The following is an 18,760-nucleotide window of genomic DNA, read 5'->3' as shown; positions in this document are numbered from 1 at the left end:
TAGTGTCCTTATAAAGAGGGGAAATTTGGACACAGATATGCAGACAAGGAGGAGGCCATGGGAAGGTGAAGGCAGAGATGGAACAGATGCTTCTACAAGCCAAGGATACCAAAAATTGCCAGCAAAACCATCCGGAAGCTAGAGGAGAGGCATGAAATAGATTCTCCCTTATAGTCTTCAGAAGGAACCAAGTCAGCTGACATTTTGATCTCAGACTTCTGGCCTCCAGAACTGTGAAAATAAACTTCCTTAAAAAAATTTTTTTTTAATGTTTATTTATTTTTGAGAGAGAAAGAGAGAGCAGGGGAGGGACAGAGAGAGAGAGGGAGACACAGAACGGGAAGCGGGCTCCAGGCTCTGCACTGTCAGCACAGAATTCACGAACTGTGAGATCATGACCTGAGCTGAAGTCGGCGGCTTAGCTGACTGAGCCACCCAGGCGGCCCTAAACTTCTGTGGTTTAAGCCACCTAGTCTGCAGTACTTTGGTAACCTAACCCTTGAAAACTAATAAAGGGGTGGAGTGGACATCAAACCCAGGCAGGAAAGGCTGCAAGATTGGTGTGCTTATCACCTCACTCTCTGCCTCTCCCATAACAGAGCTAATCAAAATAAAAGCAGACACCAAGGCCTGGAGCAAATAAATGGCACAGGAATTACCAGCTTGCAAATCTAGGCAGACAAACAAAACACTGACCCCTTTCTAGAGTCGTACCATGTGCCCTGGAGCCTCTGCTTTTCTGCCTCTTTAAGGGACTTTCAGCAGTGGCTCTAGACAGACATTTGTCATAGATCTACAAGTCTAAATTTACTCAGCTCACTTGCGGGACTCTGAGCCTGTGCCCCTACTCAGCTTCAAAATCCAAACCTTTGCGGCGCCTGGGTGGCTCAGTCTTTAAGCATCTGACTCTTGATTTCAGCTCAGGTCATGTTCTCACCTTTCTGATGGCCCCTTTGGAGGGATGGAGCCTACAAAAGGCTCTGTGCTGAGCCTGCTTGGGATTCTCTCTCTCCCTTCCTCTCTCTGCCCCTCCCCAACTTATCCCTCTCACTCTCAAAATAAATAAACTAAGAAATCCAAACCTTTAATAGGTTTTTTAAAGCAGCACCAGCATTCTGAGGTTAGTATTATCCACATTTGTGCTGTTCCCTTTGCGTTAAAATTAAAAGGATGTGTCCTACAGGTGACAGTAAGAACAATGGCCCTCCCAGTAGCCATATTAAGCTATGCAATAGTAGTTGTATTAAGTACCGACAAGGAAAGGAAAAGGCTGCACAGATGGCTGGGCGACCTGACACCGGCAGTGGACAGGTATCTTTGCAGAATACATCCCAGAACTGTGAGCAAGCTCCAGTCTGGGGCCCACAAGCCCTCAAGTCAGGGGAGTTTGGGGACGGAAGGGGATCTGCACCCAGACCCATGTCACCTGAGAGCAGCGGGTGTGCCTCCTCGCCCAGGTGCGGGGTGTGGGAGGTCAGGTCAGGGTTAGGCGTGGACATACGTGGAGGCCGGCCTGGAGACCACCATCCTTCTGGATGGGGGGATGTCTCTGAGGGTGTCGAGCTTCTTCTGTGGCTCTGGACGTGAGTACCTCTCTTGGCCAGCGAGTACACTCGGGCACGACCAGCAGCTGCGGTGTTTTAGCGCTAGCTCTGCAAAACCGGGAAGGCCAGGCCTAGGTGGGCGCGTTGGGTGGGTCTCCGGCTGCGATTTCCCTGCAGGCTCTTGGCCGCAGGGGCGGCGCGTTCCCGCTTGCAGAGGGTGGGAAGGGGATTCTGGACGCCGCGCGCCAGCTTTCATTAAGCGCCCGGGGCCACGCGGGGCCCGGCGAGCACAGCTCCCGCCCAGCTGGCGGCCGCCCCAGGCAGGCACTTCTGAGAGGAGAAGAGAAGGGAGCAAGGACCGAGGGAGGGGCGACGTACTTCCTGAACCGCCTGCACACCCTGGGTCGCGAGCTCGGCCTGCCCTGCGCCGCGATGTCCGGAGGGTCAGCCAGGAGCCTAGCGAAGGGTGAGGCCGGCCGGCCGCGGGAGGAGGGGGGAATCTCGGCCACCCCCTGCCGCGTGTCCGGTGTGGCTGTTCCGGAGCCACCCGGGGGGTCCCCCACACGCGGGGATCGGGCCGGGGCCGCAGCGCGCGGGACCTCTCCGCGGCCTGGCCCGGGGGTGGTGGGAGGATGGGAGTCCCGGCCGCTCTCGGGGCCATGACCACTGCTGCGTCTCCCCCGCAGGAAGCGCCCCCCCGGGGCCGGTCCCCCAGGGCCTGATCCGCGTCTACAGCATGAGGTTCTGCCCGTTCGCCCAGAGGACGCTCCTGGTCCTGAAGGCCAAGGGAATTGGGTGAGGACCCAGGCAGGGGCCTTTCCCCCAGCCGCCCGGGAACCAGCTGCTGCGGGGCGGCCGGGTGGGAACCTCGGATTGGGCCCCAGGGCTTCCTTTCCTGCAAAATAAACTATTCTCAGACTTTTGGGGGGACAGAGCAAATTATGAACCCACTTCCCAGGGTGAGAGGTAGGGGGAATGGCACAGATTACACCAGTCTAGGACTCCCCGTTTAGATCAACCTAACCACTTTATGGATTAGAAAAGCTGAGGCTCTGGTAAAGCTGGTGATTCGGGAGATCACTTGACAGGTAATGACCTGCAGCAGCGCTTTTAGGTCTGGTAGATCCCCGATTCTTGGTCCACTGCCCTTTTGCTTTCACCCCACTTCTACATTCATGTCTGATACCTAATACTGTTTGCTGTTATTCTGAGTATATAGTCCCTTCCCTAATAGTTGGTAATTTACCCCAGGACAGAGTCCAGGCCTTGACCGTCCTGGCAGAGTGCAGAGTTAACTGTACTGGACATATTCTTATAGGTTGGGTTGTTGGTTGAGTCAAAGTGTCTATGCCTAAAAATTTAGTCTTTTGCGAAGCCTTTTTGAAATTAGAATGGTTTTTTTGACCAATGGGTTATGCATAGGGAGTATGCGACAGTCAGTTGGCTCCTGATAATATCCATTGGAATCCCCTCCCTTCCAATGATCTTTGGAATTTGTTGAGCAGACATTAGATACCTGTGGTGTGGAAGTTTAAAACATAGCCCCCATTGTTAAGAAATTTTCCATCCATGTGCTTAAGGTTTATAAACTAATTTTAGTTTTCTAGGGGGAGAATTAGGCAGACAATAATTTTACCTAAAAGAATGTAAGATGCATTCTTTTTCTGAAGGAAAAAAAATAGTTTCTTCTTTTAATTTTTTCTTTAATGTTTATTTTTGAGAGAGACAGACAGTGTATGAGCAGGGGAGGGGCAGAGAGAGAAGGAGACACAGAATCTGAAGCAGGCTCCAGGCTCTGAGCTGTCAGCCCAGAGCCCGATGTGGGGCTTGAACTCACAAATGGTGAGATCATGACCTGAGCTGAAGTGGGATGCCTAACCAACTGAGCCACCCAGGCGCCCCCAAAATATTTTTGAATTAGCCATCACTTCACTAAAATTTGCATCTTATTTGGATGAAATTGATTCTGAACACATAGCAAAATGCTCAACATTCCAAACTTTGTATTTTATCCTAATCTTATTCAAATTGGATTGAAAAAAGATGTATCTTATGCTTATGTAATTGGAAAGTATCAGGGCTCCTGGGTGGCTCAGTCGGTCAAGTGTCCGACTTCAGCTCTGGTCATGATTCGCAGTCAGTGAGTCAAGCCCCACATCAGGCTCTGTACCTGGATCCTGTTTTGGATCCTGTGTCTCCCTCTCTCTCTCTGCCCCTCCCCACTCACACTCTGTCTCTGTCAAAAATGAATAAACATTAAAAATAAAAATAAAAATAAAAGGATAGGAGCAAGCACAGCTGGATTGGGAGGCATAAAATCCTGGTTTATGTGCCCCGCTGGAACACTAGGTTGAAAACAACCTACCTTATTTACTGGGACAGTTTTCCAAAGGAAAACTGGACTGGTTTTACCAAAATAGTGTGTGTATGGGGGTGAAGAATGGTAACAGGAAACAACAGAGGTCTTCTACATTCTGAATTAGTTTTCAGTTTCACACCCAGAAGACTTTTATTGGACAGGTGCTACATTTTCACATGGTATAACCTGACAAAGCATGGTTTTCTCTAAAAAGTGCATCTTCCAACTCGTGGCAGGTGTGTTGACTTGTTAGCTCATAATGTCAGGTTGACAAATACAAGTGTGTTCTAAGTGTGTTCTTTATCACAAAAAAAACCCCATTTTGTTGTTGTTGTTGTTGGTATAAAACAACTTTTGTTTCATGGTATAAAAATTTCAGAAGTGTTGATAATTCCTTGGCAGGGAGCTGGCCTTGTATTTCTTTCCATGGCTTGTATCTGAGTTCCAGTAATCTGTCCCCACACAAACCTCTTGATACACAAATGCTAGGGTTCATTGTAGCCATTTCTGTTTCCATGGGGGATTACATATTTAAATCCTCAAACTAAATACTATTCTAACTTCTGAGGTGGATGGGGAAGTAGGAAACAAAAGGTGTTGGTGTGTTATTATTTTTGAGTAACTAACCTGTTCTGTTGAATGATTACTCAGATTTAACAATTATATGAAGCTTTCCTTTCTTTTATTTCCTCTACAATCTCTCAGGCAAGAAACAAGTTAGATCTAATTATAGTCTGAATATAGCTTGGATTTCATTTTCCTCCTTTTGGGTTTGCTTAGCATACGTAGCTTACTCACGTAACATTAAAAAAAACAAAAACAATGCATGGACATTTAATCTGAAACTTGGTTTTGTGGGTGGATTTTTTGCATTCCTTAATATTTTTTTTAAAAAATGAGGACCTTTCTACTCAATTTAGCAAGAGGAATTGAATTTTATCATGTTGATTCTCATATAGTAGGTAATGGATACAATTCAATTATGTACCTCCTATAATTTGCAATGATACCTTATACCCCAAAGTGGATTATCTTATTGACAATCTTGAAGCATTTTCCACTTATTAATTCATTCAATAAATATTTACTGAGTACCCTATCTGAAACCACTTTTATTTTCACAGCATTTAAATCTGTTTAAAATTTTGCTCACTTACATGTTTGTTTATTAATATAAACTAGATACACAAAATCCCTGCTTTCAAGGAGCTTACATTCTAGGGAGGTGACATAATAAACAGGTAAATAAGTGAGCAAAGTAATTTCAGATACATATCATCAGGAAAACAAGATGATCATGTTAATAGAGGCTCTCAGCAGCTTCAGAGAGGGTGGTCAGGGAGGGCCTCTTGGAATGGTGTTTGACCTGAGAAGACGGGCAGAGAAGGCAGAGGAACAATAAATGTTGATGTTCTAAGGTGAGAACATGTTAGGCAAATTCAAGGAATATAAAAAAGGCCAGTGTGCCCAGACTGTAATGACCAGAGGGAAAGTTATAGGAAACAGGTGTGACAAGTAAGAACAGGCCAGATCACATGCCACAGAGAGGCTTAGAGTTTATGCTCATTGCAATGAGGAGCAATCAAGGGGTTGCAAGCAGGAGGGTGGCCTGATTCAATTTACTTGTGTGTGGAAAATGGACTGTAGGGAGGGCACAGTGGAAGCAGCGGCCAGTGGGAGACTACTATAGTGGTCCAGCTGGCAGATGTTTTGGACCAGATGGTAGCAGTATAGCTGAAAAGTGGATATGATTTTGAGGTCTAGCCGACAGGTCTTGATGATCCATCCATTTATTTGACTTGAGGCAGAGGGAACAAGGGAGAAGGAATCAAGACTGATTTGACTCCTAAATTTGGGGTCCAATCAGCTAAGTGGATGGAGGGCTGGTAAGGATCTACTCAGAAGTACCAAAAAAAAAAAAAAGGAAAAAGAAAAAGTTCCACTCTATTCATTGTCTTCTGTGTGTCTTTCAGGCATGAAATCGTCAACATCAACCTGAAAAATAAGCCTGAGTGGTTCTTTACGAAGAATCCCTTTGGTTTGGTGCCAGTTCTGGAAAACAGTCAGGGTCAACTGATCTATGAATCTGCCATTACTTGTGAGTACCTGGATGAAGCATATCCAGGGAAGAAGCTGTTGCCAGATGACCCCTATGAGAAAGCTTGCCAAAAGATGGTCTTTGAGTTATTTTCTAAGGTGTGTATATAAGAAATCTCAGCTCTTATTTGAACAAACTTTGTTGTTTACGCTAAATCGGTGTTGTCATTTATGACTCAGGAATGTGGGAAAGGAAAAGAAAGCAGTGCTCTTATCTGCTCTGACATGTCCTGCAAGTTCTTTCACCATCCAGTTCCTGTTTGCCTCTCCAATGTTAGCCCTCCTTACTCTTTGGACACTGTATTCCAGCCGCTGAATGTTTAGCTTTCCCAGACTTGCCACCTCCTCCTTAAATCTTCCCCCTTCTCACTTTGCCTGGTTATCTCCAAGTTCTCATTCGTGTATCTGCTCAGGTTCTGCTGCCTTCCAGAAGCTTGTCTGCGCTGGCTTAGTGCCCAGCTGTGTTCCCACATGTGCTAACTTCTCTGGGCCAGTGACTGCCTGCCTTCTTGCCTGTGTGTTGCACCAGGGCTGTGAGCTCCTTGAAGGTGAAGCCGTGTTCCCATCACTGTTGGCTCACTGCCTAGGTCTGTGACCAACTCTGCCTCTTTCTAGTTGTGTGACTCTGAGAAAGTTACTCATTTACTTCTGTGCCTCAGCTCATCACTTATAAAAGGAGTATAATAACTAGTATAATAACTGCTCCCTTCTTGCAGATAAAAATCAGTTTATATAAAACACCTAGAGCAGAGTCTGACACATGGTAAATACTGTGTTAGCTCTTGTGGTTCTAGCCACAGTGTCTAGCAGCGGGCATCTACTGTGTGTTGGCAGTAGCTCTTAGCTGAGTAAATGACATTCTTGTAGAAGAACTATTTTAATCAGCATCAAGGTTGTAGATAGTTCAAACAATTGATATTAACAAAGAAATGCCCAATAGTAGACAACAGGTATAGCTATGTCAAGTTATCTCTATACCCCTGTTATTTATCAGAATATATGTCGGCATATCTTGTCTTCTTTAAATGGTTAAAGAAATACCTAGAAGGTGGAACTTACAGAGAGAATGTATTATGTAAGGAGACATTGCAAAGGGAAGCCAATGGGGAAGGAAGAGGGAGTTGTCTGGCTTAGCAGAAGGAGAGGGAAATAGCAGATACCTGCTGTCAAGTGATAGACAGGGAACATGGCAATTAGAAGAAAGGTGTTGGAGAATTCAAAAAAAAAAAAAAGTAACAAGAGATTCATTGCAGAGTCATCTGACTGGCTCAGTTGGTAGAGCATGAGACTCGACCTCAGGGTTGTGAGTTCAAGTGCCATGTTGGGTGTAGAGATTACTTTAAAAAAAAAAAAGATTCATTGTATTGTCTCGAAAGAAAATAAGCTAAAAGCTGGAGATGTTCACCATTACTTCCCAGCTCACATTCAGGGAAAAGGTGGCCTTAGGTACCATATGCCCCCTCCCTCCTGGCCACAGCTCTCAGCAAACCAGAAATGCCCCCACCTGTACCTGCAGCCAATCATCTTCTTTCCTGAGAACTTGAAACTGAGACACAGAGATTAACAGTAAAGGTGTTGAAGCTTTAGAGATGTGTGTGTGTGTATAAATGTGTGTGTGTGTATGTGTGTGTGTGTGTTTATATAATTGAAGGCTTAACAAACCAAAGGCATGTAAAAAATACATTTTTTAAGGAAGCAGAAATTAAGAGCATTGCAAAGGGACTTGATATCTTGATATATAGGAAACCATATGGAGCAGACATTTAAGGCAAGGCAGGGATAGATAAAGCAGGCATGCCCAGATGGAACTGCGTACAGAAGTGCTGCCAGCAAACTTTCAGTTCCAAAGAGGGCAAGCTGTATGATACGGACAGGGTATCAGGACATTCTCCTGGATTTTTACAAGCACCTGTTGATAAACTGAGACGAGTGGACTTCAAGCTCTTGCAGTGAGAAAACACACAAATGCCTCCAGCAGGAGCCCTACAGCATCTGGCACTACGCCTGTGAGTCTTCAGGTAGTCAGCCCCTTCGAACACCCTTCTCATGTCCTCCTCGAGGTGGAAAGCAGAAAAATTCTCTTCCCCAGCTCCCTTTGCAGCTGGGGCCAATGCCTGGGACCTAGGCTCTTCCTGTCAGAAACACACATGGTGGAGCTGGGCTCAGAAATGAGCCATGTGGCGCTTGCTTCAGCAGCACGTGTATGAAAATTGGAACCATCCATCCCCTGCACCAGGATGACATGCAAATTTGCGAAGCGTTCCATATTTTTAAAAAAGGCATGGTGGGGGGGCGCAGTCAGGTAAGCCTCCAACTTGGGCTCAGGTCATGATCTCACAGTTCAGGAGTTCGAGCCCCCCAACAGGCTCTGTGCTGAGAGCTCAGGGCCTGGAGCCTGCTTTGGATTCTGTGTCTCCGTCTCTGCCTCTATCTCTGGCTCTCTCTCAAAAATAAACATTAAAAAAAAAATTTTTTTTTAAAGGTAAAAAAATGAGAAACGAGCAATGTGGGGAGACAGACTTGGGGCGGGGCACTGATTCTGCTGGTGGGAGTGGCAGGGGAGGGGGTGGGAGGGTGGCGCAGAGCCCCAGGCTTTTGGGAGCAGTAGCCGTTGCAAGATTAAATTCCGGGCTTTAGTTACCTCCGAGTCCCACTTCTGGCAAAGGTACAAACCGCAGCACCTAGTGCTCAGCTCACTGGCAGCAGTGGGTGCTTCCCATGAGGTCAGCTCGGAGCATGATTTTGGAATGTTCCAGCTTAGTTCTCAGCCTTTTTTTTTTTTTTCAGCCTCTCAATAATTCAATGGGCTACTCAATACTTTTTAAAAGGTATTTTTGGCTCAAACTCGCCAAAGTGGGTTCTACTATTTGCAACTTATAAAATCCTGACCAAACAGCACCTTTCACTGCAAAATTGTTTCTAAGATTGATACCTGACCTCTGTGAACACAGGAATGGGTGCACCTTTCAAGTTTCTCAAACACCCTGAACTGGGACTCTGAGGGTTCAGTGAGGGGGCCGGTACAGTTAGCCTCACACTGACAGTAAGAAATTACTCTGTCTAGGTTCCCCCTTTGGTAACAAGCTTCATTAGAAGACAAAATAACGAAGACGGCTCTGGCCTAAAAGAAGAATTGCGTAAAGAATTCAGCAAGTTAGAGGAGGTAATCTCTTCTCCTAGCTTTTATCAGAGTAAATGATACACTGTTCCTGCCCTCTTCTTTCTTTCTATGCCTGTTTCCCAAATCACTTTGTGACAGTTAGTAATAACATCAATTAAGGAATTTTAGGTTACAACAGATTGCTATAAGCAGGTGCATTTAAGATAGAAATCAACACACCTAAAAATATTTTGTCATGGCTTGCTTTTAAAACAATTTGTTGCACTGATGTTAACAAGGGAGAAATGCACTGATATTTCCACAATTTGTCACCTGTTTTCATTTTTCCATGCCTGTTTCTAGTCCTCATCCATATATTAAAACAAAAAAACAACAAAAAGAAAGGAAGAAAGAAAGAAAGGTTAACATAACTGTAATCAGGGCATAGATATTATTGTGTTTTTTCCACTTAATAATACATAATAAACATTTCCCACCACAGAGTTTGCCATGAATTGTAAAGACACTTGGAGAAGCCCGGCTGAGTTTTTACCTCCCTTGGGGCAAAGCTGCCATTTGGGCCTTTAGATCAAGTCTTTCTCTTGGCCTTGAAACATTCCATTTCCTTGCTCAGCCTTGGGTTTTTACTAGACATAGTTCCTGTCTTGTATGGGAATGTATCCTATATTTTGTCAGTTTGAAGTTTGCTGTAGACTTTCTTCACAACTTTTTTTAAGAAAAATGCTTCTAGTCTGTAAAAAACAAAAAGTCATGCATGAGTGTTAGATTTTACTGAATGTTTTGTCTATATCTATTACATCTATTGATATGTTCATAGAATTTTTTACGTTAATCTGATAAATATGGTGTTATTGACAGATTTTTCTGGTGTTAACCATCCTAGCATTACTTGTTTTCAATGGATTTTTCTATATACTATAGAACTAGTGAATACTTAAAGGTGTTGTATGTTAATGAGATTGGGCTATTATTTTGTTTTCATAGTGTCCTTATTTTTTATATCAAGGATATTCTAACCTGATAAAATGAGTTGGGTTACTTTCCCTGTATTTCTAATCTCAGAAACCATTTGATAGAGTTTGGCTGTTTCTACTTTTATTAACTAGCCCAGGAGTTCCGTAGCTCAATGCATTTATTTTCAGTCTTTCTTGATTGTTTAATGCATTAATGACTAACATACTACTTCTAAACATCATAGCTGCATCCAGTATATTTTGCTGTGAAGGACTTTCATTGTTCAGTTCTAAATTTTTTTTTTTTTTTGCTGTTTCCATGATTTTCTCATTGCCTACCAATTATTGATCATGTACTTGTAAGTTTCCTAAACTACATCTTTTGCTGTTTTCTAATTTAATTACATTTTGGTCAGAGAATGCATGTGAGATGTTGTTTCTTTGAAGATTAAGACTTTTGTGTTTGGCAACCTGGTAAAGCCCGTTTTTAAATGCTTAAATTAAAATATGTAAGATTAACTCTACTGTGGTTTATTTCATAATGGAAATACCTGCTAACTGTGGGGTTAGTGGAGTTGGGAGAAGGTAGGTACTTTTTTCTCATCTAAGTTCACACTCCAGATTAAGAACTCATGCTTCAAAGTGAGTAGTATCATTTCCATGCTTTAGGTTGCTGAGAGGGTTATTTCCTTCTGACTTAAACTGTCATACTAAATTTTATTTATGCAGAATATAATAACCAGACACTATAGTTTAAGGACAGACCCAGTTAATATCGATTCATTGTACAATTCTGAGTGCCTAGTAAGTACAAGGTACTATGCTAGAAAGTATGGGAGGTAGAAAGTAAGACGTTGTCTATACTCTTCAGATATTTAGTTTGGTAGTAGATGGTTGATATATGCCATCAATCTATAATGCAGACTGTTATATGGGCCCTGAGGAAAATTGCAGAAGTTTTATAAACAGTAAGTTGGTTTGTTTATTAGGCAGATAATATTCTCAGTTTCTTTACTTTGGCAAAACCATTAATACCAAGGCATGTTCTTGAATTTCAGGAACATACAACTTGTTTTGGCTTTCAAATAATTTTGACATCAGTTTAATAGTTAATCCAGGGGCACCTGGGTGGCTCAGTCGGTTGAGCATCCGACTTCAGCTCAGGTCATGATCTCACAGTTTGTGGCTTCGAACCCCTCATCAGGCTCTGTGCTGACCGCTTGCTCAGAGCCTGGAGCCTGCTTCTGATTCTGTGTCTCCTTCTCTCTCTGCCCCTCCCCTGCTCATGCTTTGTCTCACTGTTTCTCAAAAATAAATAAATGTAAAAAAAAACACCTTTAAAAAAATAGTTAATCCAGTTATTTCCAGCATATTTTAGGTAAAATTTTAATTGAAGTATTACATGCAGAGAAGTACCCAAAGCAGGAGTACAGCTTGATGAATTTTTACAAAGTAAACATAGTCATGGAATTAGCACCCATAACAAGAAACAGTATTAGTTTTGGCTGTTTTTGCTCTTTATACATAATGGAATCCTAGGATATGTACTCTTCGGGGTCTGGCTTCTTTCATACATTAGGTTTGTGAGATTCATCTATGTTGTGTATAGTTCATTCCTGTTCTTTGTATAGTGTTTCAACCTATGACTATAGCAGTTTGTTTATCCGTTTTACTACTGATGGACAGTGAACAGTTCTATCTTGGGGCTATTACAAATAGTGCTGCAATTAACATTCTCATATCTATCTTTTGGTGAACTTCTCTCACTTGCTCTACTTACCTGGTCTTCTAATATCTGATGATGAATCTTACGAAATGCACACTTACGCAGTACTCTCATGCTGTTTAACATTCAGGTTCTGACCAATAAGAAGACAACCTTCTTTGGTGGCAATTCTCTTTCTATGATTGATTACCTCATCTGGCCCTGGTTTGAACGGCTCGAAGTTCTGGAGTTAAATGAGTAAGACATTTGAGTATTTTGTACATAATTTAGGATAATGATGACTGGCATATTATATGTTGACCTTTTTTCCTGAACAAAAATGAAACTGTTTTATACAACTGGTATGAATGGGCACAAGCAGACAGGAGGAGAGTCTTGGACTATCCAGGGCATATACTCACCCCCCTTCTCCATTCCTGGAAGTGTGCAGTGCAGGGGTGGGCAGAGAGTACTGCAACATGTAACAGAATGTTTTAAAAATAATTTACTCCTTCCCTTCTGGCTAAAAATCCGTAAGTAAGTGCATTTTTATAAGCTTTATCATGTGGGATTGTATGACCAATGCTCCCTCCCATTTTCCAGCAGGATCCCCACACTAGTTTCCAAACTCCGTGTTTTGAAGTTAGACAGCCACCTTGGCTTACTCCCAATTCTTAGAGCTATTCAGGGTTACTTTTAGTCAGTCTTGCTATAGAATAATAACTATATAACATCCATGGCTGTCTTTCATGTTCTCATTTTAACAAAGTTATCAGTCTGCCTGGATGCATTCTTGTGCTAACTGAGCAAGTCACTTGACTCTAGGATTCCTCTTCCACAAAACAAAGACCTCTAAAATATCTTCCAAATCTAATATTCTGATTATGTGCATTGTAAAGAAATATTTTAAAAGATTAGAGGAAAACAAAAGGAAACTGTAGAGTGATAATGGTATAGGAGACTTTGCAATGCCTTCCTAGTTCACCTAGCTCACACGTTCATTCTTTTCCCTTCCCACAGGTGTGTAGATCACACTCCAAAACTTAAGCTCTGGATGGCAGCCATGAGGGAAGATCCTGCAGTGTCGTCCCTCCTCATTGAGGCGAAGGCCTTTCGAGGTTTCTTAGATCTCTACCTGCAGAACAGCCCTGAGGCCTGTGATTATGGGCTCTGATGGGGGCAGGAGTCAGCCATGAAGAGATGTCTGATATTTTCCTTCACAAATATGAGGAAAACATGCTTTCATTTTACCAAATGCTCTCATGTCTCATTGGATCACCTTCTCTGATTTGACATCGTGGCTTAAGGCCCTTAAGGCCTTCCTACAGAAATGTGAGCTCACATGCTTCTAAGGGTTTTATCATAGTTTCTGCTGAAAATCTCTAAATCATCATCTCTGGTGAGAACTGGACTTCAATCTAGATTTCTTCCTGCCCATAGGACATTTCCACTTGGATACTCTGTTGTTTCTACAGCTGCCTTCTCAAGTTTTCAATTCCTCATTCTTTTCTTTCCATCAACTTAATTTCACTACGTTTTTTATTCCCATTGTCACCACTTAAGACCAGACTAATAACACCTCAAAGTTAGGTGACTAAGTGTCCTCCTATTTGGTTTCCCCGTCTTCAATCTCAATGCCCTTCAAATTCTTCGTACCAACTCCCATGCTGGGCACATGGCAGGTATCCCATAAATGTAACTAAATACTGTGAAGGGGCGCCTGGGTGGCTCAGTCAGTTAAGCTTCTGACTTCAGCTCAAGTCACTATCTCAGGAGTTCAAGCCCTGCGTTGGGCTCTGTGCTGACAGCTCAGAGCCTGGAGCCTGCTTTGGACTCTGTGTCTCCTTCTCTCTCTGCCCTACCCCCTTCCAAAGATAAACATTAAAAAAAAAATTTTTTTTTTTAAATAATGTGGAGTCCACATCTATCAATTCCGGTGTAAGTCTGGATGAGTAATTCGGAAATATTAATGCTATCTTCCATAGCCCACCGAGCTTCTATTTAATTTTTATCATCACATTACTTCCATTAGAAGAACGTAGGTCAGGGGCACCTGGGTGCCTCTGTTGGTTAAGGGTCCAACTTGGGCTCAGGTCATGATCTCTCTGCTCTTGAGTGCAAGCCCCGCTTCGGGCTCTGTGCTGACAGCTCAGAGCATGGAGCCTGCTTCAGATTCTGTGTCTCCCTCTCTCTCCGCCCCTCCCCTGCTCATGCTCTGTGTCTCTCTGCCTCTCAAAAATGAACAAATGTTAAAAAAATAAAAATTTAAAGAAATAAAAAAAAAAAAGAACTTAGGTCAAAGAGCATCATTTCATTCTACAGATGGTTTTACTAAGATCCCGAGGCTAAATGAGTCCTTAAGATGCTGGCAGAAAGATCGAGAACACAGCCAACACACTGAATATCAGTGAGCTGTCGACCCACCCCATTACAGTCTGGTTTCCGGTACATATTCTTAAACGTAAGAGCGCATAACAATCACCTAAGGCTCACCGCTGGATTTCCGATTCGGTGGGTCCAGGGTGGGCTGCAAAGTCCACATTTGAAATGAGCTCTCCCCCACCCCCACCCCATGGTGATGCAGGCGATCCAAGGACCGCACCCTGAGAGGCCGTGAGAACCGATTGACTTCACAAAAGGCCTCTTGCCGCAAACCCTCGGCCGCCACCCACGCCCAAGCTCCGGGTGGACTCATCTCTGCCGCCGTCCGCCTGCCCCACCCTCCAGGCCCCGGTCGGCTGCGGGCACACTTCAGTCGGATGTAGACCGGGGCGCTGAGCTGCCATTGCCAGCCACGACCTGGCTTCTACTTTTGCCAGCTACTACACCGCAAGCACTCGCGACTTCGGTATCCAGGAGCCTGTAACGCGGCCGCCCATTGGCTCAGCTCCGCACTGCTTGGCCGTAGGGCTTTCAAAGGCTTTAAAGATTGGCTGGAGTTCCAGGCGTCGCGGCCAGTCGGCGGGTAGGATCGCGTTCTAAGGGGCGGGTTCCGCCTGGGCCCCGCCTCCCTCCGCTGCCACTGCCAGCTGCTGCTGGCTCCGCTCTACTTCCGATTCTGTCCGCCGGGCGCGCGTGGGTGACTCCGGTGTGTCTTTCTCTTGTTACCTCCCCCGGGTGGGTCTGTCCGGTCTGTGGTGCATTGGAAGGGAGAGGGGTTTGAGGTCAATAATGGATTTTGGATTTTTCACGAATTTCGGGTTTGCCTAACACTTTTAAAAGGAAAACCCAACGACTTATCTTCATCAAAGTTTCATCAAGAAAAGCACAAGCTCGATAATTTAAAGAACAGGTCTTTAAAGCGAATCCCTTTAACTTAAAGAAAAAAAACCTCATTAAATTATTCTAATTTTTCTGATTTGGCTGGAGTAGGTAAAGACGACCGAAGATCAGGAATTCTCAGGCTTGCATCCTGCACCACTAGGTTAGCTACATTACAGGGCATTGGCTGCAGGCAAATTTGGTCCCCGCGAAAGTCTTCACGTTGTGAGGATTTATGGGACTCCCCTGCTACGTTCAAATACTAATAAAAATAATAGCTAATGTTGAGTGCTTGCTAGGTATTAAATGTCTCTTAACCAGTATCTGAATTAATCCTCCCCAAGCTACAGAATGTGTTGGTACTATTGGCTCTAAATTATGGGAGGGGGAACATTGGGGCATAGAAAGTTGTGTGTTTCCCAAGGTCACCAAGCTAGTAAATGCTAAAGAGGTGATTTAAATCCAGCCTGAACTCCTACAGTCGTTCAGAGCATTCTTGAGATAAGATCATACATTTGCTTCTGCCCCAGTCTCTATTCACTAGCATTTAGAGGCTGAGCCAGGAGAGGATAGTATCCACCTTTTGGACACACCACTATTATGTCTGGGATTTAACAGGAAGTGTTGATGTTCCTTTTTCAAATTTAGTGTGTTCTGTTAAATTTTACAAATATTTGACTTTGGCTAATTTCAGGATCTTGAAAATCTGCCTTTGCTCTTTCAAATGATAACATATTAAAATGTTTAATTTTTTTTTCTTTGATCCCCCAAGCTGTAAGGAGAAATAGGAATAGGAAAGTGGAATCCAGTACTTAGGAAGAAATTCTCCTTTGACTCAGGATTCCATAGTGGGATGATGAAGTTCTTCCTCTGGTAACTTTAGTAATCTTATTTGATGTGTCCCAGATTGGGGTGTGTGTGTGTGTGTGTGTGTGTGTGTGTGTGTGTGTGTGTGTAGTTCAGGAGGGCATTGGGATTAAAATAAAGTGGTGGAAAGTTACATACTTTCAGTTATAGGTAAGTCCTGGGGATGTAATGTACAAGATGACTATATGTAACACCGCTGTATGGTATATTTGAAAGTTGCTAAGAAAGTAGATCCTAAAAGATCTCGTGGGGAGATTTTTTTTTTTTAAACTGTATGAGGAGATGGATGGTAACTAAACTCATTGAGGTAATCATTATACAATTTATATAAGTCATTATACTTTGTATCTTAGACTCATACAGAGCTGTATGTCAATTATGTCTCAATAAAACTGAAACAAAAAAGTCCCAAAGGCATTAGAACACAGGATTCCCTATGAGCCCAACTTGCTGGAAACAGTCCTGGGAAAATAGAGATTTTCCCCTTACTTATCTCATTCTTTGAACTTGGCGAACAAGTTTTGAACACCCGGTAACATAATTTTTCATGTAAATTAGGCTTCTGAAATGTCCTCCAGTTTCTGCCACTGTCAGAGATTGGTGTAACAAAAAAAAAAAAAGTTTTTTAACTGCAAAATGCAAACTCTGCTTTCTCTCCGTTTCTCAAAACAGAGACATGTGTAGTTAAAGAAATTATTTCTCTGGTGGCATTCTTTTCCTAGAAGGCTTGAATAATTATCACTCATGACTGAAGTTCCCCACAGTTTCAAAACTGATCCGGTTCTGTTTCAGGTAGCTAAAAATGATTTAGAGTAGGTTTCATATAGCCCTATTACTATTTGTTTCTTGCTTGAGTGAATCAGTATAATAGTGGTATAAACATGATATAATATCATAAGAAGAATGTTTGCAAAGAGGATTTCAAAGAGGTACATATTGGTTCTTAGAAAGGAAGTAGGGATAATCTTAAAGGTCATAATTAAAATCTTTCTAGGGAAACCATAGCATTCAGTGGTAAGATTAAGAACCACACTACTGAAATGTAGCCTGTAGCCTGCAACCCATTCAACTGGCATTAAATTGGTAGCTGGTGAAATAAGTATTTTGAGTTGAATTTTAATTCTCATGTGTCTGGCAAAGCAGAATTGCGGTACATTTCATCTTTATAGATACAAAATTGGAGTGCACTGTGCTATTAGACATGTGTTCTTATTCACTAATATTAGTCATTAATTTCCAAACACACTGAGCTCTTACTATACTGAGGATGTGCACGATTTCATTCAATATTCAAAACCTATCAAGTAGCTACGATTAGTGTTCTTTTTTTACAGATGATGAAGATGAAGGTCCAAGAGGTTAGATACCTTGCCCAAGAGCCAAAGCCAGGGTTTAAATATAGTGCCAAGTAAGAATCTTGACAATATATTACTTCTTTTCGGAGAAAATGTTTCCATCATTCTATCTTTTCTAACTTCACCAACTACACTCCCATTTTAGAATGTGGCTTCCAACACACAGGTATACTTTTAATAAATAATATCTTCCAACTCTTAGAGTTGATTTTCCTGATGAGTGGGGATGAGGAGGAAAAAGTTGGAAATACATTCTCTTCTGGCATAGTAATAAGATGGTTCAGGAACCTTTTACTTTGCTAATGTAATTCCCAATTTGTCTATTGTTAATTCAGTCATTGTCAGTATAGAGCAGGGATGGGCAAACTAAGGCCAACAGGTCAAATCCAGTCCAGTGCTGGTTTTTAATGTTTATTTGTTCTTGAGAGAGAGAGAGGGAGAGAGAGAGGGAGACCCAGACTCAGAAGCAGGCTCCAGGCTTCTGTCAGCACAGAGCCGGAGGCAGGGCTCGAACCCACAAACCATGAGATCATGACCTGAGCCAAAGTCGAAGACTTAACTGACTAAAACAGCCAGGTGCCCCTCCACTGCTGGATTTTTTACAGTCCAAGACCTAAGAATGGTTTTTACATTTTTACTTCTTTTTTTTTTTTTCAAGTTTATTCATTTATTTTGAGGGAGAGAGAGAGCACAAGCAGGGGAGGGTCAGAGAGAGAGAGGCAGAGGGAGAGAGAATCCCAAGCAGGCTCCGTGCTGTCTGCCCGGAGCCCAATGCAGGGTTCCATCTCATGAACTGTGAGATCATGACCTGAGCCCAAACCAAGAGTGAATGCTTAACCAACTGAGTGACCCAGGCACCCTGGTTTTTACATTTGTAAATGGTTGAAAAAAAAATCAAGAGAATAATCATAATTTGTGCCACATGAAAACTATATGAAATTCACCAAAAGTGAGCCCTAATGAAAACTGTGGGCATTGGACAATGATGTGTCAATGCAGGGTCATCGATTATAAAACTGTACCTCTGATGGGGGATGTTGATGGTGGAGGAGTCTGTGTATGTGTAGGGGTAGTGAGTATATGGGAAATCGTATCTTCTCAATTTTGTTGTGAATCGAAAACTACTCTAAAAATAAAATCGTTAAAATATATATAAAATTTAAATTCAGCATTCACAATGTTTTATTGAAACACAGCCACACCCATTCATTTGTATATTATTTCTGGCTGTTTTCACCCTAAAATGTAGAGAGTAGTTGAGACAAGCTGGCTGGAAGAGCCTAAAGTATTTATTATCTCAACTTTTATAGAAAAGTTTGCCCAACTCTGGGATAGAATAAGATTCTGGTTGGATTGCTGCCCCAGGAGTTGAACTTCCAGGCTTCAGAATCCTCCCTCCACTTCTTATTAGTTGTGAGGCTTTTGACAAGTGACTTCACCTTGCTAGCATCAGCTTGGTTGTCTTTTAAACTAAAATTATAGAATTCTTATAGGACTA

At 42.8% G+C, this 18,760-nt stretch overlaps 1 protein-coding gene, 1 long non-coding RNA gene and 1 pseudogene across 2 annotated transcripts in view; 2 read left to right on the top strand and 1 right to left on the bottom strand.

The window, feature by feature from the left end:
* Window positions 1-1,831: 1,831 nt before the first annotated feature.
* On the top strand, window positions 1,832-13,034 carry GSTO1 (glutathione S-transferase omega 1). Its single transcript, XM_030335523.2, has 6 exons — window positions 1,832-2,010; window positions 2,231-2,339; window positions 5,877-6,099; window positions 9,065-9,163; window positions 11,931-12,037; window positions 12,800-13,034. The coding sequence occupies exons 1-6, from the start codon at window positions 1,977-1,979 to the stop codon at window positions 12,951-12,953; spliced, it is 726 nt and encodes a 241-aa protein (XP_030191383.1). The 5' UTR covers window positions 1,832-1,976; the 3' UTR covers window positions 12,954-13,034.
* On the top strand, window positions 8,181-8,272 carry LOC115527846 (annotated as a pseudogene).
* A 978-nt stretch (window positions 13,035-14,012) lies between the features above and the next one.
* Window positions 14,013-18,760, bottom strand: part of LOC115527728 — a 32,253-nt gene continuing 27,505 nt past the window's right edge. The window contains exon 3 of the long non-coding RNA XR_003972997.2: window positions 14,013-14,911. This is a non-coding gene — a long non-coding RNA (uncharacterized LOC115527728). The remainder of the gene's footprint in view (window positions 14,912-18,760) is intronic.

This window comes from Lynx canadensis, chromosome D2, assembly GCF_007474595.2.
Source record: "Lynx canadensis isolate LIC74 chromosome D2, mLynCan4.pri.v2, whole genome shotgun sequence".
NCBI classification, from domain to species: Eukaryota; Metazoa; Chordata; class Mammalia; order Carnivora; family Felidae; genus Lynx; species Lynx canadensis.
Note: the sequence above shows the minus strand (reverse complement) of the source record. Positions and strands in the feature narration are given on the sequence as shown.